The following is a 17657-nucleotide window of genomic DNA, read 5'->3' on the forward strand; positions in this document are numbered from 1 at the left end:
AGTGTGAATGGTTGTCTGTGTCTATGTGTCAGCCCTGTGATGACCTGGCGACTTGTCCAGGGTGTACCCTGCCTTTCGCTCGTAGTCAGCTGGGATAGGCTCCAGCTTGCCTGCAACCCTCTAGAAGGATAAAGCGGCTAGAGATAATGAGATGAGAGATTTTTGACCTCTATGGTCCCGAGTGTGTTTAGTAGATTATTTATTTGAGGTGTATCTGTACCATGAGGTTTTGGTCAGGAGTGGTTTTTAGACTTATAGTTGTAACTAATTGATTTTTGGACCAAAGTCATGTTTTCAGTGTTGAAATGTAAATGTAGGAGTAGAAATAAAGAATATCACTAAGACATTTGTTTGTTGTTACTCTGGCCTAGCACATCAAGTGTTGGTTGAATTTATGGTACACTATTTATTTATTTATTTATTTTTAAACACATATTTGACGGCGGCACGGTGGTGTAGTGGTTAGCGCTGTCGCCTCACAGCAAGAAGGTCCTGGGTTCGAGCCCCGGGGCCGGCGAGGGCCTTTCTGTGTGGAGTTTGCATGTTCTCCCCGTGTCCGCGTGGGTTTCCTCCGGGTGCTCCGGTTTCCCCCACAGTCCAAAGACATGCAGGTTAGGTTAACTGGTGACTCTAAATTGACCGTAGGTGTGAATGTGAGTGTGAATGGTTGTCTGTGTCTATGTGTCAGCCCTGTGATGACCTGGCGACTTGTCCAGGGTGTACCCCGCCTTTCGTCCGTAGTCAGCTGGGATAGGCTCCAGCTTGCCTGCGACCCTGTAGAAGGATAAAGCAGCTAGAGATAATGAGATGAGACATATTTGACAAGATGACACGATAACAGAAACTCAGCTCTGTGACATCATTTTAGTGTGTTAGATTACCAAATGCCAAATTTGGAAAGTGCAGCTGACTCATAGTTTCAGTACACTATGACTTCTGATTGCATATGTATCTTTCTAGATCTACAGTGTCTTGCAAAAGTATTCACCCCCTTAGTATTTTTCCCCCTGTTTTGTTGCATTACATCCTGGAATTAAAATTGATTTTTATTTGGATTTTATATAATTCACTGAACAAAATAGTTAAAATTGTGAAATATAATGAGAAATTAAAAACTGAAGAGTTGAGTTCATATGTATGCACCCCATTTGCTATGGAACGCCTAATTAAGATCTTGTCCAACTAATTAATTTCAGAAGTCACATAATTTTGTTGATTTAATGTCCACCTGTGTGAAATCAAAAGCCCCCTTTACACACAGCTTGTTCAAGATGGGAATCTTGCACCTTTATCCTACCCTTCTTTGCATTTTGTGTAAAATGTCGGTGGGGGGGCCCAGTGGTGGGGATGATTGGAGGGGTTGTCTGTATTCAGCCTCTGAGCCAGAACAATTGATGATATTGTGTATTTAAGTTACCGGTATAAGATTATTTAATTTGCTTCAGAATGTGATAGTCTCAGTTCATCTGAATATTTAATTAGCCTTTTACATTTTATCAGTGAAAATGCATGTATGTTGCAGAAGTTCTAACACCTATCCTGTTTTAATGAATCAACCTGCAATCAGTGAAGTCAAATCAGTCTTGGTTGAGCACGTCAGTAACAGTATTTCTTACTTTCACCATAAATTTTTATTTATATGACTTTGGTCTATAGCCTTCACTCACTCAGGGCTGGCTGGCTCGCTCAGTGGGGCAGCTCGAATACCAACTTTGCAGTCAATTTTAACTCTCGAATATTTTTTCCCCCACTTATGCAGCATACAAGAGTCAAGGACAAAGATACTATCCACTCAGAAATGTATTTAAAGGTTCTGCATATCTCCTTTAAGACTTATTCGTATTTCTGGCATGTAGTGTGTTATGCTAGAAGCCAACATTCCGTTGTGTTTTATGTCATGCCTCTGTTTGCAGAAAGCCAATCCGCTCTGTAAAAATGCACACTGGTGCAGCTTTATTTGGTTCAGTGTAAACAACTAGAGCTGGAATATTAAGGAGTCTTCTTTATGGCAATATTGCAGAAGTAGCTAAAAAGGGTTTATGTATAAATACACATTCTGAAAAGCCCTGGAGTCTGAAAAGACGATTCAAAAACTTGGGGAAAGCTTCATGAGGAGTGGACTGAGGCAGGTGTCAGTGCATCAAGAGCCACCATGGACAGACGTCTTCAGGAAAGGGGCTACAACTGTTGCATTCCTAATATCAAGCCACTTCTGAACCAATGTCAGAAGCGTCTTACCTGGGCGAAGGAGAGAAAAAAACTGGACTGTTGGTCAGTGGTTCAAAGTCCACTTTTCAGATGAAAGTAAATTTTGCATTTCATTTGGATCTTGAGGTCCTAGAGTCTGGAGGAAGAGTGGAGAGGCACAGAATCCAAGGTGTTTGAAGACTGGTATGAAGTTTTCACAGTCTGAGTATTTGGGGTGCCATGTCATCTGCTGGTGTGGTCCACTGTGCTTTTATCAAGTACAGAGTCAGCGTGGCCATCTGTAAGTTGATTTTAGGGCACATAATACTTCAATCTACTGACAAGCTTTGTGGCGGTGCCAATTTCCAGCAGGATTTGGCACCTGCCTACAGTGCCAAAACTATGACCAAATGGTTTGCTGACCATGATATTACTGTGCTTGATTGACCAGCCAACTCGCCTGACCTGAACCTCGTCTATGGGGTATTGTCAAAAGGAAGATGAGAAACATATGACCCAAAAATACAGACGTGCTGAAGGCCACTATCAAAGCAACCTGGACTTCAGTAACACTTCAGCAGTGGCATAGGCTGATTGCCTCCATGCCATGCTGCATTGATGCAGTAATTTGTGGTAAAGGAGCCCCAACCAAGTATTGAGTGTATAAATAACACTTAAATACATTGTGATGCTTTCTCCTTCAGTCACTTAGGAAGTGACTGTAGCTTTCGGCCAGGAGATGATGTCATCAGGTGGTGTCCAACTTTCATCGGGCGTTTCAACCCTAAACCACAACGCCCTCCAGTTGGCGGGTCAGCAGTGATGGCCAGTCACTACCCAACTTCTCCTGGCCCCCAGCTTAACTCCTTCCTCCTATTCCAAAGCCAACAAGAGGCTCTCTCCACTGCCTCCCCCAACCTACGGACCGCTATCTTCCTCTCCTTTCCTACTATTCCCAAAGCTGTGAGTGAGTTCCACACAGAATGAATATACTTTTCAGAAGTTGGACATTTCTGTATTGTAAGTCCTTTTTTGATTGCTCTTAGGAAATATTCTAATTTGAAATACTGGATTTCTGCTTTTCATGAGCTAGGAGCCATAATCGTTTATTTATTATTATTTTTTTTAAATGGGGCTTAAAATATTTCACTTGCATGTAATAAACATATGACCATTTTCATGGGCAGCACGGTGGTATAGTGATTAGCACTGTCGCCTCACAGCAAGAAGGTTCGAGCCCAGCTGCCGACAAGGGTGTGTGGAGTTTGCATGTTCTCCCCATGTCTGTGTGGGTTTCCTCTGGGTGCTCTGGTTTCCCCCACAGTCCAAAGGCATGCAGGTTAGGCTAATTGGTGGCTCTAAGGTGGTGTTTACATTAGACCGTATCCGTCTCGTTTTCATCGCGGATGCACTGTCCGTGCACATTAAAACGCCGGGAAACGACTCCACAGGCGGAACAATTTGAATCCGCCAGGGCCCACGTATTCAACCCAGTTTGTATCTATCTGATCCGGTGCTGTGTAAACATTGAGGAACGAGGAAACGCAGTGCTGAGCTCTAGCTGACGTCGTCATTGGACAACTTCACTGTGACATCCACCTTCCTGATTCGCTGGCGTTGGTCATGCCACGTTGGTCATGTGACGCGACTGCTGAAAAACGGCGCGGACTACAGGAAACGACACACAGCGGCTCAGTCCCGAATCACTGCTCGTGCACTTCACTCGCGCGCTCTGTGAGCTGCACGAGGCTGGAGTGCGCACCCTCCAGAGGGCACTCGCTGTTCAGGGCGGAGTGATTTGGAGCGCAGGAGGAAGCCGCACTGAGGTTAATTTACACATTTCAACTTATTTACCTCCTTCAGGCGCTTAAACTCAGTGAGAACATGAACATCACAGCCAGGTGTGTTTATCTGCTGGAGAAGGTGTTCGCTTGCCATCCTTCCACTTGCAAGTGGTGAGTGACTTGCGCATGCCCGATATGCATTGGGATCATGTGACGTGACGTCTAATTAGTCATGTGATTAGCGTATCCGTGTATTGGCGTTGCTGTGTGCACGCGAATCGTTTTAAAAACGTTAATCTGATGATCCGCTGATGCGGTCTAATGTAAACACCACCTAAATTGACCATAGGTGTGAATGTGAGTGTGAATGGTTGTCTCTGTGTCAGCCCTCCGATGATCTGGTGACTTGTCCAGGGTGTACCCCGCCTCTCGCCCATAGTCAGCTGGGATAGGTTCCGGCTTGCCTGCGACCCTGCACAGGATAAGCAGTTACAGATAATGGGTACATGACAGTTTGCCTTTTTGAATTGAATTAAAAAATAATAATAAATTTTCATGATATTCAAATTTTTTTAGGCATGTGTATGTATATGCTGTGCAAAAGTCTTTGGCACATGTAAAGAAATGCTTGAGACCAAAAATGGCTTCAAAAATAATGAAAATGTTTCAACATTTTAAAAAAATTCTGCAAACAATATTAAGCCACAATAAATGAAACGATCAATATTTGGTGTGAGACGACAGAACACCCCACCTCCCACCGATGGTATAGACCACTGATCGTCTATATTCATTTAAAGAGGTGTGTGGCTTTTTTTTTTTTAATGGTGTGGAAAACTACTTGCTTTAAAAATGAGATGCACTTTATTTAGTTTGAAATATTATTTTTACCAGACACAGTGTGCAGCAAAATCTGAATTTGATCATACATCTCATATGTTTAGTTCCTGTTTGCTGGTAGTATTTGCTATACTGTTTGGGGAAGGCTTTTTACTGGACTTTAGAACATGCCTATGTGGATTTGTGCTCAAGTACAAGTGAGATCAGGCACTGATGATGGATGAGAAAGATTGGAGCGTTCCAATTCAAGTGATTTAGCCCATGTTTACATTAGACCGTATCAGCGGATCATCAGATTAATGTTTTTAAAACGATTAGCGTGCACACAGCAACACCAATACACGATTTGCGTGCACACAGCAATACCAATACACGGATACGCTCGGCTCCGCAGGCATCCTGCGCTCCAAATCATTCCGCCCTGAACAGCGAGTGCCCTCTGGAGGGTGCGCACTCCGGCCTTGCGCAGCTCACAGAGCGCGCGAGTGAAGTGAACAAGCTGTGATTTGGGACTGAGCCGCTGTGTGTGTGATCCCAGCACATATCACTTACCACTTGCAAGTGGAAGGATGGCAAGCCTAAAGACAATCATAACTACACAATGGGCAGTATTTGCATCAGTATTTGCAGTATTTTCATACTTTTATACTCTTTAATGAAAGGTGATACAAGGCGGAAGTCCGCGCCGTTTTTTAGCAGTCGCGTCACATGACCAACGCCAGCGAATCACGAAGGTGGACGTCACAGTGACGTTGTCCAATGAGACGCCAGCTAGAGCTCAGCACAGCGTATCCGCGTATTCTGAATGTTTACACAGCACCGGAGCTGACACGATCTGGATTGAATACGTGGACGCTGGCGGATTCCCGTTTCCCGGCGTTTCCAGGCGGTTTAATGTAAACGGACAGTGCATCCGCGAAGAAAACGAGACAGATACGGTCTAATGTAAACGTAGCCTTAGTGGGGTTGAGATCAGGTCTCTGTGCATATTGAGTGAGGTCCAATAACCGGAGATCTCTAGTGAAAATGCTTCTGTTCTTTCTTTTCTAATTTAATACCACAACGATCATTATGAGTTACATTATTGACAACCTGAGAAATTAGGATCTTTGAAATATTTACATGAATTACTGCGTTGCTTAGTATTTGGTATGTCTCCTTTTTTTGTTTTAATGACCGTGTGCACTCAAGCTAATATGGACTCAACATGTTTCTGCTAAGCCTTATGAAATCTTCTAATTACTTTTAGACCAAATCCACCCAAGTGGTATCTGAACACGTTTCAATAGAAGAGATTGGGCATGAGGAAAATCTGACCTTTTGTACAAGGCAGTTAACATGGTCAGTATCACAAATGTTCGCATTTAATTAGGCACCTTGAAAGAGTGCAAATTCTTAAATATTTCACCATTCTAACAACCCCCCCATTTTAAATAAACAATATGGTCTCCGTCTTTTCAACCCCACTGTACATATACAAATGTATGTATATGCATGTAGGAATGGCAGAACGGCACTTATTTTTACGAGTGTTGCTTTACGTCTTTTTTCATGCATTTATTGCATACATCTAACTGCATGGTGCTTGTGGAAAGAAGCAAAAACAGAAGACTGTGATTTGTATGTACTCAACTGGTACTTCCTCCAATTTGACCAATTTAAAAAGATATTGATTGAGTATGGCATTGCAACATACAGAAGCAGTACACAGATCATGTCTGGCTTAATAAAATCAGTTAAATGAGCTTAATCTCGATTTCACTGCCTACCATGATGCAGCAGTGAAATGGCTTTTTAGATATTTAGTGACACAGCTTTTGCCAGTGTAACCTGTAATGATTAGAACTGGTCATAAATTGAGATGTGTTCTACAAATGCAAACATTGTGTTGGCTTTTCAATGTGTCCATGTGTAAGTATTGAGTATTTAATAATTGTTCGCCAAAGGCAAAGTGAATATTGGTGAGTTATATACGAGATGAAGTTGAGTTTATTATTCACTGAGCCTGAGGCAGATAATTGTTTTAGTATAAATACAGAGGTGATTTACAGTATTTCAAAAAAAAAAATCATATTAAATTATTTAATCCTGTGGGGTTGATGGCTTCATCAGTGAAGCTCGGCAGGTTTAGAATGAGTAGTTCATGTATTGAATCAAATCAAATCAAATCAAGTTTATTTGTACAGCGCTTTTAACAATAAACATTGTCGCAAAGCAGCTTTACAGAATTTGAACGACTTAAAACATGAGCTAATTTTATCCCTAATCTATCCCCAATGAGCAAGCCTGTGGCGACGGTGGCAAGGAAAAACTCCCTCAGACGACATGAGGAAGAAACCTCGAGAGGAACCAGACTCAAAAGGGAACCCATCCTCATTTGGGCAACAACAGACAGCCTGACTATAATATTAACAGTTTTAACAGGTATAACCCTCAACTGTCCTCATGGGGCCGTCCTTCACAGGAGTGGGGCGATAAAACTCCGACCAGACACAGGGCACCAGGATGGATCAAGCAGGTCCGAGGGGCAGAAGAGGCCAGCATCTCAATCCCAGGATAAACATGTAACTCAGAGGGACAGATGGGGGGGGGGGGAGAAGAGAGAGAGAGAAAACACGTTGTTAGGTATGCCCTAAAAATGACAAGTATTAAATCTGTGTGGTAGGCTCGCAGAGACGAGAGTCTTTACATGAGGCATGACGCACAATGGCATGTTAATATGGTAAAAAATATATCATGACCTGCTCTGGCTGGATGCTTGATCGGGTGATGGGAGCACACTCCTCAGCAATGATGAGATGCAGATGGGACCCTTAGGCCTGGCCAAGACAATTCAGTTACATTTCACCGGGTCTGGGACATGCGACAGAATGTCTGACGGCCGATTCCCTGCAGGCTACGATTGAGAGAAATATCTTTGAGTTTATCATCGTACAGACATGATACATATTGACAAACTTTTTATACTTTTCTGTGTGCCCACTGCCAAATAATATTATAGTTTTTAAATTACCTAAATTAGATGAAACATAAAACTTGACACATTCCTCAGTCACACCAGTGTTGTAGCGCAGAGCGCACACTTGCGCATTCATAAAAGACTGTTCATATAGTAATGGCATGATAATTGCTTTCACTCTTTCAGTTTCGATTGGTTTCTCTTAGGAACACCCACTATAAACAAGATGAAATTAGTCCAGCTATTTGGAGGTAAAACTTGAAATGGCACGTGGATTTTCTGTACTTCAGATGATTCAGGACAGCGAATCAATTCATGATTTCAGTTCTTGATTCAGGACAGTGATTTGGTTCAATCTTGAGAACTGCGACAGTGATTATGAATAGTGCCATTTTATTTATTTTAAAAACGTCAACTCAAGTAAGTGTAAATATTTCTCCTATTTATAATGAGCAGATCAGTTGATGTGTGCGCACTAGTGCATACACAGGAAAAATGACAGCAATTTTTCTACAGTTAAAAGTATTTTCCTTAAAATTGTTAATTTTGCTCTGTTGAAAGTAAAATCTGGAGTGGGAGCAAAATTAGAGTAATTGAGTAACCGGGTTGGTTGAGTAAAATAGTACAAGAGTTAATTTCAAGACACACTGAATAGTCAAATACCAGATAAATGAAGATGTTGTAAAAAGCAGTTTTAGAACGTCGTTGGAATGTGTGAAAAAACATTACCTTCCCCATTGTGACTTGACCTGATGGGATTAAGAGTTAATCTGATGGGATTAAGAGATGGTAGTGATGGGGGGGTTTCATTCTCCTCATTGAATGAATGGTGTTTTTTTTTTTTTTTTTAAGTACAGTCATGACATACATACAGAGAGATTATTGTTATTGAACTTGTACTGAATACAGAAAGTCATATGACTTTGAAAATACTGCTTAGATTTGTTGAAATTGATGACAAAATCATTAGTGCCAGAAAAAACCCTCAGACCCCAGAGGGTTAAAACTTCACAAGCCGCATACAAATGTAATGCGCACAGAATTGTCACTTATCTATGCCGACTCATCTAAAATACTTTTTGTTTTGAAATGGATCAGATAAATCACAATCCCAGCTTACCTTTGAATAGTTTTAGACCATAGTTCGTAGCATCTTTAGTGCTTTTAGGAACAGCATTTTCTTTCATAATTTGTAATTCTTCTTTTACGGTGACAAAGCAATTGGCAGCCATTTTACCGAGTCACTCAAATTTGGACCATTTCTTGATAATCGGCCACACGATTTTCTATAATCACCTATGTATTTATACTGAAAACATTTATTCACTTGGTAAAAAGAGAGCTTGCCTACCTTTTTACAGAACTAGATCTAGATAGAAGGGTAGCTGAGATGAGCTCAGGGGGGGGGAGAGCTCTCTTAACTGAAATTTTTTCCCCCTTTCTTTTACAGTGAGTGGTAACTTCATTACAGTACAGTATAAAGAATAGTAAGGAACTTTTTTTTTTTGTGAAAACGAGACAATGGCATTAGCTTCTTTGTTGCTTGCTTGTTTAGGACAAGGACTGGGACCAAGCAGTCACATTTCTACCAGCAACAGATTCCAAAAGGCTGGAGAAGCAGCATCGAGGGAAGACTGGTGCCATTATTGGCATAGTCATCTTTGCAACTGTTGTGGCTTTGATGACCGGACTTCTTGTGTGGCATTTCCACTGTGAGTTCTTGTTTTTATGTAGTTCTATTAAATGTTATCCGCATGTTTTGGGCATGAAACTACACTTTTTGGTCCAAATGGTCATATTCACTGTTAGGGAAAAATTTAAGATCTTTTAAAACACTCAGAGCTGTAATGAACCAGGGCTGGAAGAGGATGCAAGTGTATTTTACCTTCACACACAGTGAAAAGGATGGTTAGAAAGGCAAAAAAACAAACCTTCAAGAATAATTTGACTACAATAATACTAGTAACTACCAGTAATACTGGAGCTTATGCCTAACAAATAGTTATTGCCTAGCTAGCTGTTGAACATATTGGACATTACAGGTGCAAAAATGTGACTACAGTACTTTTGAAGGCCTCCTTACAAAATGTATCATGGTAATTTATATAGTGAGTTTTTTTCCAACAAAGGCCATTATAATTTCAGACTTTTTTTTTCAGCATTTTCAAAAGCGTACTTGATGAAAAATCGGCAGTTTGTACAAAATGTTGTAACTGTTTAATCAGTCATTTGTTACACTGTCTAAGTGATACTAATGATTTACCCAGCAATATAACTAATAAAAAAAAAAATCGGTTGGCAACACTCCTTTAGCCATTTAAGTAATATTTATTTTGATTTCAGCCTTACAGCAAAGATCTCATTAATGTTCACATTCTCATTTAAGGATTAAATGATAAATCCTCACTTTAACTACTACATACAGTCATTCGGGGGGAAAAAGTCCACCAACCTTCAATTCTGTTATTTATTTATCATGGCTGAAATAATTGTCATCCTCATCAACTTGTATGAACAAACAGATAACCTGAGATGATCTCACTCACTCACACACGCACGCGCGCGCACACACAAACCAGATTTCAATATGTAGTCGTTTGTTCCCAAAATATAAACCAACATTCAGAAACCACGTGGAAGGGGGGAAAAAATAATTATACCCTTCCTACTTCCACAATCATTGAGAGTATTTAGCAGCCAGGTGTTATTCATGAAATGCACAAGATTCATTAATCCTCAAGAAATATGATGAGAGAGCCTGCATGAAGACTTGTTATGGTGGTGAGCTTGCGCAATTCCTGCCTGCACCACTTGACTCCACAGCAGTGATCCAATGGCAGGCCATAGGGTGAGACAGTCAGGGTGGTGAGGAGCTGCACCACTGATGCTGGTTCCCTTGTGGAGCGGGGTGCCAGAGCTCCGTTGGCCGCATTGTTTTGGGGTTCCAGCCAAGCCTTCACGGCTACCGTGGCGGCGCCAGGGCACACGAAGTCCCTACTGTACTTCACCTTGGCTGGCAGTCCCTTACTTTGATACATTGCCCGCCGGGGGACGACGTGGATGTGGAGTTGGACTTCTCCCCCCAGCTCAAGAAATATAAATACTTTAAAGGCAGGAATTTTTTTAGCTCGATGTTCTGGAGCACTCTGATGTATGTCTAGACCATGCTAAGAAGAAAGAACATGAGCCATGACCTCAGAGAAGCAATTGTTGCTGCTTCTCAATCTGGAAAGGGTTATAAGGCCTTCTCCAAACAACTTGAAATTCGCCATTCTACAGTGAGAAGGATTGTTTGCATATGGACAACTTAAGACATTTACCAATCTTCCCAGTAGTGGGTGTCCCAGCAAATTCATTCCAAGGTCAGATCATTTTATGAGCTCAATCATTTGATTTGTAGGTCTCTGTAAGCACATTAAGTCAAGTCAACTTTATTGTCAAATATGCTATACATGCTCGACATACAGCACAGATGAAATATCAGTCCTCTCTGACCCATGGTGCAAACAGGCAATGCAATAAATAAAAATAGAATAATTGAAAAAAAACAACAACAATATAAACACTCGATAGGAACTAGACATAGACTAAACACTCAAACAATATAAACAGTATAAATAAATAAACAGTATAAACACTAGATAAGAACTACACACAGACTAAACACTCAGACAATATAAACAGTATAAACACTCTAGATATGAACTAGACGTAGACTAAACACGTGTGTGTGTGTGTGTGTGTGTGTGTGTGTGTATTTTACACACACACACACACACACACACACACACACACACACACACACACACACACAAAAAAAAAAAAATTGGTTCAAATAACCAAACAGTCAAGGGCACTTGAGGTATAGCAGGTAAACATGAAATAAGCAGTATAAACAAACTAGCAGCTGTTAAGATGTAGTGCGAAATAGTGCAGATGAGCGAGGTATAGTGAGAGGTGCGGTCCCTGAGTTCAGTGTGTTAATGAACGATGAGGGGTGTGTGTGTGTTGGGGGGACTGTGAGGATGACGTGTCAGATGCTGAAGGGGGGTGTGCGAGCAGAATCTGTGGCAGAGGGGGGAGGAGGGGCAGAACAGGGAGGGAGTTGAGCCTCCTGAGTGCCTGGTGAAAGAAACTGTTCTTGAGCCTGCTGGTTTTGGCCCGGAGACTCTGCAGTCTCGTCCCCGATGGCAGCAGGCTGAAGAGGCTGTGAGATGGGTGGGTGGGGTCACCTGCAATCCTGATGGCTTTGCGGGTGAGGCGGGAGTTATAAATATCCATTAGAGAAGGGAGAGAGACACCAATGATCCTCTCAGCTGCTCTCACGATGCGCTGCAGTCTTGCAGCAGGACACGGTGCAGGCGCTGTACCACACGGTGATGCAGCTGGTCAGGATGTTCTCGATGGTGCCTCTGTAGAAAGTGTGCATGATGGGGGCCGGGACTCTTGCTCTCCTCAGTTTGCGGAGGAAGTACAGACGCTGTTGGGCTTTTTTGGCCAGTGACGTGTTGTTGCTCCAAGATAGGTCTTCAGAGATGTGCATACCCAGAAACTTGGTGCTGTTCACCCTCTCCACTGCAGCACTGTCTATGTTAAATGTTTGTTCATGATGGGACATTCAGGAAAAGATCAAACAAGTATGGCTTTGGGTGACTAGGAAAAAGCCTCTTCTCTCCAAAAATCAGTATGGCAACACAAATTAGGTTTGCAAAGTTGTATTTGAAGAAACCACAAATGTTCTGGAACAATATCTTTTGAACTGATGAGGCCAAGGTGGAGATGTTTGGTCATCATGCACAACACTATATGTTTGGCAAAAACCAAATGCAACGCATCACCACAAATGCCTTATAGTAACAGTCAAGCTTGGTGTTTTTGAGCAGTGGTGATTTGAGGGATAATTGTTTTGCAGCCATGGGACCTGGGAAACTTGCATTGAGACACTGAGACCAAGATAAACTCTACTTTGTACCAGAATATTCTTGAGACAAATGTCAGGCCATCTGTGCAGTAGTTTTAAGTTGGGTTGAAATTGTCATGTAATAGGACAGTAATCCTGTTTATTACATGACCAATTTGGTGTGTATGAACACACCAGCAAATTGGTATCTGGATCAAGAAGTGTTCGAACCTCATGGCCGACAGGAGCCTTTCTGTGTGGAGTTTGCATGTTCTCCCTGTGTCTGTGTGGGTTTCCTCTGGGTGCTCTGGTTTCCCCCACAGTTCAAAGATGTGCAGATTAGGTACAATGGGGCCACTGTAATTGGTGCAATCTGTAGTGGTTTCCCAGCCATAATCAGGGCTGATAGCGCTCCGGCTATTTCCGGATTTCCGGCGTAGCAACGTGGCTTTTTTTTTTTTTTTTTAATCGTCCTTTCTGTCGTTATTTTCTGGATTCGCGATGCGCAGACCAATTTTAACTGTCAACTACAGATACATGTCTATGTACAAGATAATAAGCCAATCAGAAATAGGGCGGGCCTTTGTCTCAGCCAATAACAGTAGGCTAGATTGATGCTGCTGAACCAGGCTCTCACACGAGCCCGTTTGTGCCGACTCGAGTCCCGCATGCGCCTCCCAACTTGTCTGTGGCGTCGGTTAAGCATGGCTACGTTTATGAAGCCAGGAGAGGATGTAAAACACATCGATAAAGGTATAAAAAATAAATGGTGCTGGGCTTGGCTGGAGGATTTGGGTGTTGACGGTAAACCCTTTTCGAGCTGGTGTCAAAAGTTACCTCAACCCGGTGTATGTTACTGCACTTTATGTAGGAAAAAGTTAGTCTATGGTACAAGTGGGAAAAAAAATGCTACCCCGGCACGAACAAGATGCTTTCCACAAAGCAGCAGCCAGGTCAGTGCAATATACATCACGTTTGCCAGGAGCAAGTGCCACAGTGGACATTCCGCCCTCGATTACAGACAGAGTGACTGATTTAAAAATCCGACTGTGTGCCTTCATTGCGGAACATGACTTGTCGTTCACGGTAGCTCAACCACTTGTAGCCCTGTGTAAGAAAGTCGCCGAAGATGGAACCGCACTTGCACAGCTCTCCGTGTCAAGACAGCATGCGAGCTATCTGCTCACCCATGGCATATCGCCAGAATTTAAAAAACGTCTGTCTGAGAAACTTCGGAGTTCTATGTTTTCCCTCAATATTGACGAGGCCACGGACAAAAACATGGACAGGATTATGAATATACTTGTCCGGTTTTATGACGAGGATACAGGCAGTGTGAAGACCCAGCATCTTGCCAGCAGGAAGGTTAACATTGCAAATGCTGAAGCTTTGATTGCAGCGCTAAATGACGTCCTGCGCTCATATGGACTCGACTGGAGACAAGTTACCAGTCTGTTACTTGATAATTGCGCAGTTATGAGGGGGAAAAAGTCTGGGCTGGAAACTCTGGCGAGAAAGGAGAATCCTAATCTACTTGACATCTGGAGACACGGTGCATATGGTGTCAAATGCGGCAAAAGCCCTTCTGAGCCCATTTCGATCCGAAGTGGAGGATTTTTGCTCCGATGTCTACTATGACATAGAAAAATCGCCCAAGCAAAAGGAGATATTTTCGCAATTCCAAAGTTTATTGCATATCCCCCGGAAGAACTTGATGAGGCCCATCAGCAATAGATTTATCCAAATGTTGGAGGTCTGTAACCGGATGAACGAGCTTCTGGATGCTGTTGTGCTGCACTACTATCATGTAATAGACCCCAATGAAGAACACCGATACAGGTAATAATAATAATAAATAATAATAACACCTGTGATTTATTTAGGGTGATCACCCCAAATCGAATCGAATGAGGCCATTTACTTCCAGTGATTGTGCAAAACTGGGCTAATAATGCCAATCTAAGTTTTGAATACATTGGGAAGGACATGGGCAGTGTTTTCCTGAGTAATAGGGTATTGAAATGAAAGTATTAAAAAAAAAAATCAAACTATTATCAAAAATAGTGACTTCACGATAGTGATGTCACACAGGCTGTTAATTGTTTGAATAATGTGTTAAAACAGTACGTTGCATACATAATACCCCCACCCCTTACCTCCTGAGAAAGGAAAAAAAAAGTTCAGGCTCAGGATTTTTTTTCACTATCAGCCCTGCATAATGTATGTACATATTTGTCACTATGGCAAAGCTAAATAAATTGAAAAATTAAAGAAAATAAAATTACTTGAAGGGTGGCACGGTGGTGTAGCGGATAGCGCCGTCGCCTCACAGCAAGAAGGTCCGGGTTCGAGCCCCGTGGCCAGCGAGGGCCTTTCTGTGTGGAGTTTGCATGTTCTCCCCGTGTCCACGTGGGTTTCCTCTGGTTTCCCCCACAGTCCAAAGACATGCAGGTTAGGTTAACTGGTGACTCTAAATTGACTGTAGGTGTGAATGTGTGTGTGAATGGTTGTCTGTCTGTGTCAGCCCTGTGATGACCTGGCGACTTGTCCAGGGTGTACCCCGCCTTTCGCCTGTAGTCAGCTGGGATAGGCTTCAGCTTGCCTGCGACCCTGTAGAACAGGATAAAGCGGCTAGAGATAATGAGATGAGATGAAAATGACTTGAGAAGGAAAAAAGTTTTGGAATGGTCAAGTCAAAGTCCAAACCACAACCCTACTGAGATGCTGTGATGGGATCTTAAAGGCATGGTAGGTAATTCCACCACCACCCCAAAAAAATGCTCTGACCAATAAAACGGAAAGGAAAAATTTCTCCTGTGTGGCAGTTGCAGGGCTATAAAAAGCCCATCTGGTCATTTTCATTCGATCCAAACGCAGTGATTCGGATTGCCTGCCTGCCTGCCTACCTACCTGTGCGCACACTATACGTGACTGAAGTCTTCCACAAAGTTCGGCAGACATAATGTTAAAGCTAGAGAGCTAGTCGCACAAGAATAGCAGAGAAAGGGCAGCTAAAATTTCTAGTTGCACCTAATGTTATACTGATAACACCTTGCTCTGTTAAACAAGTGATAAACTCCTACAGATAAACTAATAACACTACGTTCACACTGCAAGGCTTAATGCTCAATTCCGATTTTTTTGTGAAATCCGATTTTTTTGTGAGGTCGTTCACATTAACAAATATATGCGACTTGTATGTGATCCTCAGTATGAACGAAAAGCGACCTAAAAGTGTTCCGCATGCGCATTGCAGGATACGACGACGTCACACGCAGTGAGCATGGCCAGTGTTTACGGAAGTAACCTAAAGTTTCCTGTGTATGACAGTAGCCAGCATGGAGTACCTGGCGATGATGCAGTTGTTGTTGTGACGGAGCCAGAACATGCACAATAGCCTGATTTTAAGGAGGTGGTTGAGAAGGAAGAGGGCAAGGGTTTTGGCTCAGGCGTTCTGCGGGGTAGTGACTGCAACCTCCGTTCAAAGGAACATCAAAGCCATGTTGTTGTAACTTTTTTTGAGAGACCTGCCACCTACTTCAGTGCAGAATAGTGATGTTTGTGGCTTGTTGATGACGTGTAAGTCGGATGAATGCGACCTGGCGGTTCAGACTGAAGTCGCATATGAAAAGATCGGATAGGAATCGGAATTAGGACCACATATCCAAACGGCCTGGGTCGGATTTGAAAAAATCGGATCTGTGTCGTTCATATTGTCAATAAAAGATCGGATACAGGTCACATATGGGCGAAAAAATCGGATTTGAGTCACTTCAGCCTGCAGTGTGAACGTAGTGTAAATGACCACAGAACATTTTGCTTCAAGTTTTTGTTAAGTCAAGTCAGTTTTATTTATATAGCACTTTTAACAATTTACATTTGTTGCAAAGCATCTTTACAGGAAAATATCAATTTTAAGCAAATTAATTTATAAATTAATCTCCATGTTACTGATTTATAGGGTGCACTTACCCCCCCCCCCCCCCCCCCCCCCCAAAAAAAAAAAAAAGGTTCTGAATGGTGACTGACCTTTTTGGGGGAAAAATCACCTGAGGTTATTTGTTTGTAGAGGTTGGTGAGAACCACACAATTGTACTTTAGGCCCTGATGAATAAAAACACAGAATTGAATGAGTGTACTTTCTTTTTCCCATGACTGTAAGAATTGAATACATTTATAGGGAAGAACCTTAAATTCTGTCGTCTATTGAGTTTTTTAACATCTTTGTATGGACTTTTAGTCCGAAAGGACACAAAGGTGAAAAAGATGTACGTTGGCTCGATGAACATCACAAATCAAGACTTCAAGGATGCTTATGAGAACCCCAACAGTACAGAGTTTCAGACCTTGGCTAACCAGGTAGTCGCTCAGGTAAGAATACAGTCAGGACACCTGGCTAAATCAGCCTCATTTTGCTTATTGTTTGCTATATTGAAAATGTGTCCTAATATTTGTTCATTTTCAGTTAAGCGAACTCTACTCTAGGATCCCCCAGCTGTCTAAATATTATGTTGCTTCTACAGTGCAAGCCTTCAGGTACTGACGTTAATCTATGAACTTTAGAGACAAAATTAACATGTTTTCCCCACTTGTACCTTTTGTCATATAATTCAGAAGAACTGTCTTTCAAATATCGTATTGTTAAGTCAAAGTCTGCTGTGACAATAAAACAAAAAAAGGTTTTGTTGTCCCTTTAACCCCCAGGCACTGGGGTACACGCATCAGGTGTAATTGGATTACTTGTTTCATTATTGAGTTAACTTGGTAACAACCCAACAGGTTCCATTAGATATTCCATTCTCATGGTGGCATTTTAAACTTTATCCAGCCTTTAATGGACAAAACTTGCTGAGCTGATATCCAACCTTCTGCTTTCTTTCAACTTGGCTATGTCTCCCAAATTGTTGGCTGTTTTCATGTAATTAATGTCTGCCTCTTAATAAATAGCTGAATTTATCCCAGTTGGTTCCTTATAGTTAATGTTATT

General features: G+C 42.1%; 1 protein-coding gene across 1 annotated transcript in view; it reads left to right on the forward strand.

The window, feature by feature from the left end:
- st14a (ST14 transmembrane serine protease matriptase a) overlaps nucleotides 1–17657 on the forward strand; it is a 56838-nt gene that overhangs the window by 7426 nt on the left and 31755 nt on the right. The window contains exons 2-4 of the mRNA XM_060923997.1: nucleotides 9326–9482; nucleotides 16911–17041; nucleotides 17136–17206. Of these exons, the coding sequence (XP_060779980.1) occupies nucleotides 9326–9482; nucleotides 16911–17041; nucleotides 17136–17206 (359 nt within the window). The remainder of the gene's footprint in view (nucleotides 1–9325; nucleotides 9483–16910; nucleotides 17042–17135; nucleotides 17207–17657) is intronic.

Source organism: Neoarius graeffei, chromosome 6, assembly GCF_027579695.1.
Source record: "Neoarius graeffei isolate fNeoGra1 chromosome 6, fNeoGra1.pri, whole genome shotgun sequence".
Lineage (NCBI taxonomy): Eukaryota > Metazoa > Chordata > Actinopteri > Siluriformes > Ariidae > Neoarius > Neoarius graeffei.